Source organism: Gadus chalcogrammus, chromosome 13 (assembly GCF_026213295.1).
Source record: "Gadus chalcogrammus isolate NIFS_2021 chromosome 13, NIFS_Gcha_1.0, whole genome shotgun sequence".
In the NCBI taxonomy this organism is placed as follows: Eukaryota; Metazoa; Chordata; class Actinopteri; order Gadiformes; family Gadidae; genus Gadus; species Gadus chalcogrammus.
In genome coordinates this window covers 5754042-5766336 of record NC_079424.1, presented here as the reverse complement: position 1 = coordinate 5766336, position 12295 = coordinate 5754042, and the positions used below count along the sequence as shown (strand labels likewise).

General features: G+C 41.6%; 1 protein-coding gene across 12 annotated transcripts; it reads left to right on the top strand.

Annotated features, from left to right (window-relative positions):
• The first annotated feature begins 431 nt into the window (after positions 1-431).
• im:7151449 (zona pellucida sperm-binding protein 3 receptor) lies at positions 432-12295 on the top strand. Of its 12 annotated transcripts, XM_056605423.1 has the most exons (16): positions 1846-2133; positions 2421-2606; positions 2787-2886; positions 3131-3201; positions 3725-3907; positions 4574-4756; positions 5186-5245; positions 5611-5724; positions 5817-5906; positions 6266-6379; positions 6472-6561; positions 8040-8096; positions 8186-8236; positions 8354-8411; positions 9322-9397; positions 9587-9675. In XM_056605423.1, exons 1-15 carry the CDS (start codon positions 2055-2057, stop codon positions 9377-9379), a joined length of 1494 nt encoding a protein of 497 aa, XP_056461398.1. In that variant the 5' UTR covers positions 1846-2054; the 3' UTR covers positions 9380-9397; positions 9587-9675. The 12 variants fall into 12 exon arrangements, 9 of the variants coding, with proteins under 9 accessions (XP_056461397.1, XP_056461398.1, XP_056461396.1 ...); XM_056605422.1 differs by lacking the exons at positions 1846-2133; positions 9322-9397 and adding an exon at positions 432-627 and having other exon boundaries at positions 9587-12295; XM_056605421.1 differs by lacking the exon at positions 9322-9397 and having other exon boundaries at positions 5189-5245; positions 9587-12293.

Sequence of the window (12295 nt, the reverse complement as noted above, 5' to 3'; positions counted from 1 at the left end):
TATACAAAGCCAGACTCCTTTTGTGTATAATGTGTACTTGTTGTGTACAACATCAGGATATAGCCTGATGTTGCATCATAGGCTATCATTCACCATGAAGTTGCCAAACTAGTTTTCTAACGAGGCGTAGTCAGATATTTGGGATTTCACAGTACTGGGTCATAATTAATTAAAAGTAAAAATAGATAAATGAACCAACAAAGTTGGCTTCGTGTCAATGTGTTTACGGTTTAGTTACTGATTAAAAGCATGATCAACGTAAATATCGCAGCCTGATTTTCCCAAGTGTCCTCAGTAGTTGGCAGCAGTCTCTCTATTGCGCTTTTTCAGGGCTCCTGGTCAGCAGTTTCGTGGCCCCATGTGTTCTTGTCATTTTAGCCTCTGTGTTGCAGATCGTGCAATAAATGTTTGACGCGCGGGGGGGGGGGGGGGGTAAATTAAACCTAAAACGGGAATAGGCATGATAATATCTGATTCATCTGGGGCTATGCGTAAGTTAACGAGCCTCTGGAAAACTTGTGGTTTTTGGCGGAACCGATACTTTCCAGAGGAAGAGGGAGATGGATGGGTGCGTCCATTCCGCTGTTGGAGAGATAAATGCCAGAGTTCGACGGAAGGGCTTCCACCGTGAGTCAGCCCACGGAACCAATCTGATGATGTATTTGAAGTGGTAGACCACAGTGAACGACAACCCTTCTGTTTGTTTGTAATTTTGTTTGTTTTGAACTGGGTTATATGTAGGCCTATGCTCATCAACATATTAATCTAGGCCATTGTGTCCCTGTTACTAAATAAGACGTTCATTTTGATTTAAAAAAAAAGTCTCTGACAATCAAGTTTAAAAGGTTCCTCTTTTCGTGAATCACGACCATTGCACACCGGCGGCTGTGAAGCCTTTGATGATGAATGTCTGTCTGTCTGCGTGTGCGTGTGGAGCACATCACGCTCCTCCTCAGTGACGAAAGTAACTTAAATCCAAACGCATTATCTAAAACAGGGGGTTCACGAAGGCTGTCTTGTTGAAAAATCACGCACATTTAACACATGGTGTTTAAGTTAACCCCCCGTTGCTCGGAGGAGCGATCGATAGTCGGCCACCATGTCCGCTGTCAATCTCAATGGGGGTTGAATTTTAGGTGGTCGTACAGCAGGAATGTCTGGTCGTAAACCTAACCTACCCGGCATGTTCTTCGGTGGTCGCTATAGTAATTCCCTGTATGGCAAGCAAAGGAAAACCCCGTTAGTCAGACAACTGGAGGGGAGCATATGGAAAACGGTGTGAGGGGTTGCTGCTGTCAACTGCCGCAAAGACTCCAACGACGACGACTGGAACTGGACGTCGACACCCGGGGAATGCAGACTTGGAAATGCAACCCCAAAACCGCATTTCAGTGATTAATGTGTTTTTCTCGCAGTGTGTTGTTGACTACGGCGGTACGGAAAACACTTCTCTCCTTACCCTCTCTCTCGTATCCTACGTAAAATAGGCGTACTAAACGAGACGGAGATTTCAGAAGCACAGCCTAAACAACACAACACACAAAGAAAACTACAAGTAACACGGAATGACGCGTCATTCTAGTATCGCTTCCAATAACGACCTGCCTGCTGGGTTTTGATGGACCGGTTCACACGACACTAACTAGCCGTAAAAGTTGAAACCACCGCTGAGATAGCCAAGACTCTGCAATAGAAGAACTAAAATAAAGTGTACCATCATTCCAGTGTACCGCCCTCTTGTCACCCGACGCAGGGCAGGGAGAACCCTTGACGTAGTTCAGGACCCACCCATGAAGTTCCCCATAGCCATGGCAACAGGTCTGGAGATATCTCCGATACATAGCCTACTATAACAAGTCCGCACCAGTCCCGAAAGAAACCTACAGACAAGTAGTGGAAAGACGGAGATCGAGTCGGTTGCGTTGAGGTCCTTCGGGTTTATCGTGTATTTCTGACGGAGACCTCCCGGTGAAAGTGACCGGTTTGGGGTTTTGTTGGTGTCTGCTTTGAAGGATACTGTGAATAACAAGATAAGGATTGTTATACGAGGGACTATGGCAGTTTTAGTGGACAACTTAACGCCGCGGTTGTTGGCTCTTCTGTGGTCGACCGTGCTGCTGAGCAGAGGCGCAGGTAAGAAGTCTGGCTTCACTTGACAGCCAGGGCGACTCACTCAAAAGCGTATGTTTTTTTTTTTTTATTCCTTTGGAGTGGCCTGTAGACTTTTGGGACGTTCATCATATAATCGAACAGTATGTTTGTTTGATGAACACTAAATGTATGACATCATTTTCAATTCCCCTTAATATTCTCCACAGATTTTTCTTCCTTAGAAATGTAATTCATTTATTGTATTTAAGTAGCTGTTGGGTGCTGCTACTTCTCAGACTTTTGACATGTTTTTAATATTTCCCAAACAGCTGACTGCCCTAAACCACCAGAGAAAGAGCACATCGTCCTCACCAACGAATCACTTTTAAAGAACGCTTTCCCCAAGGACACTGAAGTCACGTTTGTCTGTACGAATGGCTATGAAAAACACAACGGCTCCGAAAGCATTACGTGCACTGGTACGGAGTGGACCGAGCCTGACCTCATGTGTAAAAGTAAGCTTTATTCCCACTTAATTCTCAATAAGGAAATTAGGCATTAAATAGATCTTAATTTCACACCATATTCTAGGTCTTTTATTTATTCATGATCATTTTTTTTTTCTTTTAATTAATTAATTTATTATTATTTATTTATTTTCTCTGAGTCTTATAGTAAATAATTGTTGTTTGCAGAGAAGGACTGTGGATATCCGCAAAAACTTCCGAACATGATATTGATTGTGAATGATGGTACCCTATTAGGCGCTTCAGTAAAAGTAACCTGTGAGGAAGGGTAAGTCTTATTATTTTGAATACTTTCCTAGTTTCAGTTGACACCGGAATTTCCTGTCTATGATAACAAAGTTGATTACTGACTCCAGGCACAATGTGGTAACCACCTGGATTAGGCCATTGTTTGTTTAAGAAAATGCGTCTTTCAACACATTTGTGTAATGTTGTTAAACGCTACACATTATTAATTCTAAACATCCTCAAAAAAAGCCATTAGTAATTTCTTCTCTCCCCTCTTTTTAAAGCTACCGAGTCATTGGGTCTTCCTTCAAACGCTGCTTCGCTAATGGATGGATCGGGAGATCAAGGTGTGACCGTAAGTGACCAAGCATGGCAGAAACGAGAAGGCCCAACCGATTTCTCAATCATCAACCAAAAGATGGTCAAGGGTTCATCTTTGCATCCCGTTTAATCTGTGTCCCACATTCACCATAATTGTTTGATTTAGCAGGATGGGTTATTGGCTAGGGTGTTCTGACTCACAGCTGGAAGGGTCTGGATTGGCTCCCCAATGTCCACATCCTACCTGTTACCATCCTAATGCAACATGTCCTAACCTAGCCTGGCAATGGCAGACCATTGCCTAATGCTAATGAGTAACAGAGCAAATAATACATGAGCTTGGAGATTAGTTTGGTTTATTCTAGCCCTAACCTGTACCTGCTCCAAAATGACATCTGTCTGAATTCATTGTAAGTCACACCGGATAAAAGTGTTTCAATGACTAAGTGGTTCAAGTTTCATTGCTAAAGCAATGGTAGGAGTAGGCTATATATAAATAACCAATATTCTTTGATTCATGCTTTTTTTAAATGAATTGTTACAATTCTTTTCTTCAGTTATTGTTTGCGACGTGCCCAGTGAGGTCATCAGTGGCCAACACACCTGGACCTCTGCAGAAAAGCCGCGCCACGGCGACGTCATTCAGTACTCCTGTGACGCCGGCTTCACCCTCAACGGCACCAGCCACGTCATCTGCCAAGGCAGGGGCGTTTACAACACGACACCTCCAACCTGTGAAGGTAAGCCCACACACACTGGAAGGATTGTTCCCCCTTGCTGTCCATTATTGACATAGAGACGTTCCCGGGGTTCCTCTGATTGAAGAGGTTCCTCACCTATTTCATTCATAGTCTGCGTTCAATATACACCATATGGGTTTTGCGAAGCAGTGGTTGTTTAGCTGGAGTGTTTAAATCCCGGCTGAAAGTTCCCTGATTCAATCCCCAATGTCCACATCATAGCTGTAGGCCCCCTAGAGCTAGGTCCCCCCCCCAAACCCTGACCTGCTCCTTAATGTGGCAGTCTCAAGGTTGTCTGTTTCAATCTCCTTGGTGACAACTTTGGCAACAAGTGGTCACTTTTCCAAGAGATATACACAGAGTCGCCACCGACACCAAATTCTTAATTTTCACAATACTGCAAATGCAAGGGCTTTCATCAGTGGGCCATAGGTTCAAACACAATATTACAAATAGATAGTGTCTCAACAACGGGACATTTATTTAAATTAACATTTTCGAGACACTTTAACAATGTTTGTCTGATTGCACTCAAGTCACTTTGGATATAAGAATAAAGAGTAATAGAATACATTTCTTAATACAACAATGGTTGACAGCCTTCATAGGGTTTTAACAAGGCTATGGTCTAAACCCCCATTTCTTTATTCATTCATTTTTCTTCAGCTGTAGTTTGCGACCTGCCCAGTGAGATCAACGATGGCCGGCATCTCTGGACCTCTGCAGACCGGCCACGCTACGAGGACGAGATTCATTACTCCTGTAACACCGGCTTCACCCTCCACGGCAGTAGTCACCTTATATGCCGAAGCCCGGGCGTTTACAATGCAGCCCCTCCAACGTGTAAAGGTAAGCCAACACTGTGGACGGATTGCTTCACTTCACTCAGCCCATACATGACCATACATGGACCTTCCTGTCACGGGTTGGGTTAGGGTCTTGCTATCTCGACACCCAACAGTCCTATCGTCCACCAACAGCCATAAGATTGAAATGTGTGGACATAAGATTCTGTTTGTTGCGGCTGTTACTGGGGAGTACAAATACCACAGAGCAATGAGATGTAAATCATCGACCTGATATGGAGCCAGACACCGGGCAAGTTGTACAGCGAAAGTGGATAAAAGGAACTGCCATTACTCCACTTATCATGAATGCATGACTTGTGCCAGGCAAGGTGGCTCTGTGCTGTAATAATGTAGAGGTTTTCATGCGTCTATGCAATACATCAGCAGGTTTATTCCATTCAGACTTATGAATGTTCTCTTTTATCTCCAGAAGACGAATCCACTACCCCTACATTGAATATAACCTCAACCCCTCACGCTTCAATACAAGGTAATGAAAATGGTGTGTGTGTGTGTATGTTTGGCTGGGTTTGGTTTTCTGTGTGTGTCCGTTTGTTTTGCATGTGTCAGTGTGTATTGGAGTTTACTTTCCAAATAATTACAAATATGTTCAAACATCTTCCACCGGGTAAATATGACGTTTAAAACGTCAATTCGGTACACATGAGAGCTTATATCAGTCCACTGTACACCAAGAAAGAAGATTTATGGCCTGGAAGAAGATAACAGAGTGTAAAAGGCAATATCATTTTATTTTAGGCCATCAAAACACAGTAAAATATTTCCGACTACAAAACAAAACAAAATGTAACTTAAGCTACAACATTTTATTTAAATAGAATATCTTTCCTTAAGGTGGCATATATACGGTAGCGGCGACAGAGGATAATCTGATGAATACGGAAGCCTCCAGCCGCTCCTCACCGTCCTTAGCAGCAGTGACCGTACCAGCAACACCTGGGACTCATGGTAAACCTGGCACGTGGAGAGCCCTGCAAATATTGAACCCCTTCAAAACGGTCCGACCACTCTAAGAATGCTAAGAATTCCTCTTCTCATAGGTGCAAATACCATTATGACAACGCACAAACATGCAATCTCGACAAAATCCAGGACTCCAGTGGCGAGTACCCCGGAGTCTCTCGTCAGAGGTAGAGAATGTCATGATTTCAAACCAAACATTGAGCTGTGGCCGAGGTTATGTATACACTATTTTTTATCTATATTTTTTTTATCCCAAGTGATTAACCGTGAATACAGATACATTTCACATTGAATGAGAGGGTAGCGGGGTACCGTAGAGAATCTTGTTCAAGGATGATAAGTACTGACATGGGAGATCAAACCCAGTGCCTTTCAGCTGGGGGTTGAATAAGCTATTGCCGGTCTCTTGACTCTTGGCTCTTATCTGATAGAGAAAGATAGTCCTTAAAATATTTGCGACTACAAAACAAAACAAAATGTAACTTAAGCTACAAAATTTTATTTAAATAGAATATCTTTCCTTAAGGTGGCATATATACGGTAGCGGCGACAGAGGATAATCTGATGAATACGGAAGCCTCAGGCCGCTCCTCACCGTCCTTAGTAGCAGTGACCGTACCGGCAACACCTGGGACTCATGGTAAACCTGGCACGTGGAGAGCCCTGCAAATATTGAACCCCTTCAAAACAGTCCGACCACTCTAAGAATGCTAAGAATTCCTCTTCTCATAGGTGCAAATACCATTATGACAACGCACAAACATGCAATCTCGACAAAACCCAGGAATCCAGTGGCGAGTACCCCGGAGTCTCTCGTCAGAGGTAGAGAATGTCATGATTTCAAACCAAACATTGAGCTGTGGCCGAGGTTATGTATACACTATTTTTTATGTATATTTTTTTATCCCAAGTGACTAACTGTGAATACAGATACATTTCACATGTAATGAGAGGGTAGGGGGGTACCGTAGAGAATCTTGTTCAAGGATGATAAGTACTGACATGGGAGGTCAAACCCAGTGCCTTTCAGCTGGGGGTTGAATAAGCTATTGCCGGTCTCTTGACTCTTGGCTCTTATCTGACACAGAAAGATAGTCCTTCATCTTTAGGCAGACTGGACAGTATTTCATAGCATTTCCCTTTTCAACACGGTAAGGCCAACATTTATGGTTATTCTTCATTTTACATCAGATTCTAATCAACTTGACTCCCCCTACAGCTCAATGTTTGTCTGTCTCCCCGCCGGGTGGGCTTAACGTTTCACCCGGTCATATCATGTTATAATACCAATATCATCTAATAACATCACGTTATGTAAAAATGCAATAACATTTACCCGTCATATCCCCTGTTACATGATCCAACAAAATCTGAATCTAATAACATCCCACATGGGAATTCTTCTACGCTAATTCATTACAATAACAATAATACAATTTGTTTGTGTTTTTATTGAAAAATATATTTGAACTCAACAGACAGACTAAATCATAAAGAAAAGATGTATCATAAAGTTAGAAAAGTAAGAAAAAACAAATCAACGAAATTCAGTGAATCATATTAAAACATGGTTTGGAAAATGTGTCCAAGTAGGGAGCTAGTTATTCAAGCACTGCCAGTACGTTATTGAAATGAATGATGAAGAAGTGCTGATTTGCTAATGAGCATGCATTCATGCATTAACAAACCCATTCCTCATGCATTCCGGTTTTCATTCATTGCAAAACAAAGCAAAATGTTTTCCTTTTACGTTCACTAGAAACATCTGTTTGGCATGGTGGATATTCCAGAAGTGTAGAGAGCCCACGTAAATCAAGAGACAATCTCTAGCCATACCAAGTCTAGTCCGGTTTATTTATCTAGCAAAGTCCCTTCGCCAGCTCAGCACTGTCACTGAGCTCCACAGGTTGACAACGTGCTTTGAAACAATTGGGACCTACTGTCGGACGAGGAAAATAAAAGTCAGATTAAGGCAAGATCACAAAAGGAAACCTGTCAAAATATAATGGACTGCACAGCGCTGCATTAATGCAAGATTTGATGACCAGCCTTAACTCTGAACCTTCAAATGGCAAGGCTATAAATACCCATTGATCTGGTATTGTTATACTCTGAACCTTCAAACTAGCAAAGATATGAATACCTGGTTTAGTAGTGGTAGAGTGAAGAAACTTTGAAAAGGAAAAGATTTATTCTCTCAAGCATGACCCTGGACTTACATTCCTCCTCTCTTTTAATCACTGCCCTTCCCGATAGCTCTGGCAGGTCTCTCTATTCATAAAAACTTGTTTGGTTCACAGGAAACCTGAAGGAACTTGATAACATTAAGGACCCGGATAGCGATACCAAGGATGCGGGTAAATTACTTCAACCACACTTTTATTGGCAAAGATAAATGTGTTGCATCACAGAATTATGAATTTCAAACCTTATTTTTTTCCGACAGTTTCTTTAAGACGTAAGATCGTGGCGGCCAGTGTGTTAAGCACCTTATTAGGTAAGTTCCTCATTTTGATTTGAAAGTTTTCCTTCTAACATGATACACATTGACGTGAAGATGAACGAGGGACGGTTCTTATCTGAATCTTAATTTCTCCTCTTCTTCTCCTTGCAGTGGTGCTCCTCGTGGTGCTGCTGATCTTTTATGTATATCGGTACAGGTGGAGGAGAGGGTGAGTGCCTTTGATTCTTCCGTCATGCATGGATCCAAATTCTCCTTCCTGTTTTTCACATGTCTTTCACCGTCTGTCTGCCTCCTCTGCACTTCTGTTTCTGTTTGTCCCCCTACCAAAAACATATATCCACTAATCTAATACCCAGTTTAAGTCGGATTTATAGAAAGACACGCACCAGATACTTTGCCTGTTCATCGCACCTCACATGACACATCTAGATATTCCTAGAGCAGCATAAAAGCATATTTAGATAACAGGAACAATCTGTAGGAGGGATTCCCATAGAAGCTGGAACAGGAAATGCATGTGTCTGTGTTTCCTGTCTTCTGAATCAAGGCTAGCAGGAAATCCTCTTTTGTTCCAAAAGATGATTCACATGGAAATTAAAACGTGTTAGTATTATTATCATCCAGATTATATATTTATAATTATTAATTTAGTCGCTCATATTCACTGCACCCATAGAATTAATGGTAGCAGTCCAACCATCCATCCATATTTTGATCTGGTCAGAAATGCTGGGGGGCTATCGCACCTGACCACCAGTATAAAAGGCAGTGGATTTACTTGTTAGCACATTATCGCACATTTATACCTTTTGAAATTTCAAAATTTGGCTCAAATGTGTGATTTTTAACAATTAACATGATGGTAATTTATTGTTATAACAACAAACCATGCTGCCTGGTTAACAAATTAAAAACAGAAAGTTGCATGATTACACTCATACACACACACTCACATGTGTTTTTATCACCAATTACATAGTAATTTCATTAAATTGTTACTTACTACACTGCCTTGCTGGAAAGTTATTAATTGTTTGTAAGTAATACACTAACATACAATCAAAATTCAAATATAAATACAGAATCTAACTCAAATCTATTATCCACTGACATTGTAGCTCATACAACACCCAAGAGGATCTGAAGCCTGGGTTGTTACAATTCCAAAGTCTTTAGGGCAAAGGTCAGCCCAAGGTACCCATTCTTCATTCTTAACTTCTATAAAAGCACATAAAGGAAACAATGATAGATCTGGTTTTTGTCTTTTTTGTCTTTTTGTTTTCATCATTATCATCTCTTTGATCGCTGCAAGGATTCACAGCTTGCCGTGTTTAGTGATGGCTTCCATGCCTAAAATCGTTTTTTCCCCTCTCCTCCATCAAGCAACGCTATCACTTCCAATGAAGAATACAATGTCTGTTATCATGGAGGGTCTGAGGGCCAGTGTGGACCTGCTTTCCCCTCCAAGGAGCCATACCCGGCACATCCTCAGACACAATGACACTGCAGACATCAGTGAAGGTCTGCAACTAGAAGAAACGCTTCCATGAAGGGGCGCACACTTTATTTATACAGTTTTTATATTCTTGAAGTTAATATAAATACAAAATAATTATTATTTGTATGTACTCGGACCACGCTTGTCTTTGCAACCATGATACTTTGATGAACGATGGACAATAAAATGTTAGGTATTAATTTAAGCCGACCGCATTGGTTAGTCGTTGTCAGAGAATAGAATGTTGAGGGGTAAGAAGAAATGTAAATGATTACAATTAATCCCACATGGTGTCACTAGCCTTTCCTTAAGAGCACCTACAAAGGAGAAAAGTTCCCCTGTAGAAATGCTATTGACGATAATAATATTCTTGCAGAGATAGATGGACAGAGTCTATCTAGATAGATGGACAGACAGGAACTGTGGGTCCTGACAGAGGAACTGTGGGTCCAGACAAAGGGAACATTCACAGCCGCGGCTCCCATGCAAAGGAACACAGCCTGTGTTCTGCCACGGGGTCGAGGGGGGAATTATGTGGATATAAAGAACACTGTGCTAGACACCCAACTCCAGCGTGCCAAACATTTGAATCCGTTGTACTGTGATCATGAGATGGCTGAGAGGATGTCTTGTTCTCCCCCCGTCCGATGTTACTGAAGTAGAGGTCAAATGAACATGGGACGTCAGTCTGCTTGGCGTGACATGAGAGAATGTTTAATTTCATTCAACTGTTTCACTTTATGTCCAGGGATAATAAACCACTCCATACCAAGGTATTTTATGGCCACTATGTTTTAACTTTACTAGCCCATACTTCTATCTATAGTTTTAGGACTGATAACCCTCTGTCTAACGGGGGTCACAGAGAGGAACTGCTAGGGCTTAAGTCTTAAACAGGATGAGGGGGGGGTTTCCCATGTTTTTCAGTTTTATGAATGGACCCCTGATCTCACTGATCTTAGCCCCCACTTGAATATAGGCCGAATTTGAAAGGATATCTTTCAACAGTTTCCCACTGCTAAAATATTATGAGTGATATGGGAAAAAAGTATTTGCAACAATGTAGACAATGAATCTGATATGTTAAAGATGATTTGTCAGATTGTCATGGGACTTCTCGTTTGTTCAATTTCAGACTTCAAAGTAGGCTTAAGCATTTTGGCACTCATTACCATACTCAGCTTGGAGCGTGGAAACCTCTCATGTTTCTGGTTATCTTAGAACCAATTTCTAATGGCAAACAATAGATATGTGTACAAGAATGAATATGTGATATGGTTGTATAACAATCGGTATATTTATTTTATAGGCCATGTTTACTATTCATATCAAGAAGTATCTTTGTTTTGGGGCCTAAGGTTCCAACCACACTGGCTTTGTGTAATCATAACACACGGAGGTTCTATCCACAGCTTTGTGTGCTAGTGGGCCACCTTCTTTAAATAAAGGTATTTCGGAAGGCAAATTTATGCGTCTAGTTTTTTCCTTGCAGGTTGGATTCAAGATATTTTGATTTATTTGCTAGGACTGAAATGAAAACAAGATTAAACTGGTTAGATAAGTTGAGTGGGCCACTCCCAGCTAGGTGATTAGATTGTTTATATTTCCGAAGCAACTCTATAATCAAGCCGTACCAGCTGTGTCTACAATCACATGACAAGCCGATGACTTTCTGACTTCTCCTTACAGTTACACCTCTCTCTAAGTAGGCCTATCTAGCTTCAGCCGGGCGCGTAATGTTGTTGACATCTGCCGAGGGAAGGTTTGGCTGGGTGCCCTACAGCATCCGTCACCCTGTCTAGCCACACCACAACAGACCACGCCACAGCACTGACCGCACGATGACGGCTATTGCCAAAGGAAGCTATAGTCACAGTGGAAAGAAAAGGATGGCTTGGGTTTTCTTCACATTGCGGACACTCCCTTTAAACTGAGTCACTCCGATTCCTCAGAATGTAAAGCATCATGCATTTGGCTGCGTGTTGTTGTTGTTGGTATGCTTCTGTTGGCATGGCAACGCTGATTTGAATACGATATTCTTACCTTTCAACTCCCGCTGCCAGGTCGGCAGCTCTGTTTAGTTAGTTGACAAGCGATGAGAGAACATCTGTTTCAACACTCAGAAGTAGATCAAAAGATACAAGAGCCAGCATAGGATTACGGTGAATATGGTATCATCCAATGGTCTTTATTTGATTCATGCAATGGTTGATATATTTTTAGGTGTAATACATCGTTGATGTGTGTGATTCCTTCGAAGACTGGAAGCCAAATAGGCCAGAGGGTCACCACATATATGTGATTAGCAGAGGTGTCAAGTAACTAAGTACAAATACTTTGTTACCTTACTTAAGTAGAAATTTTGGGTATCTATACTTTACTGGAGTAATTATTTTTCAGCCTACTTTTTACTTCTACTTCTTACATTTTCACGCACTTATCTGTACTTTCTACTCCTTACTTTTTAAAAATGGCCTCGTTACTCCTATTTAATTTCGGCTTGTTTTTATTCCGCCGGCGTTCAAAAAAAAACCCATCCAGATAATTTGCGCCATAGGATAGAGTGAATTTGATTGGTTGGATGAGAATAGAAA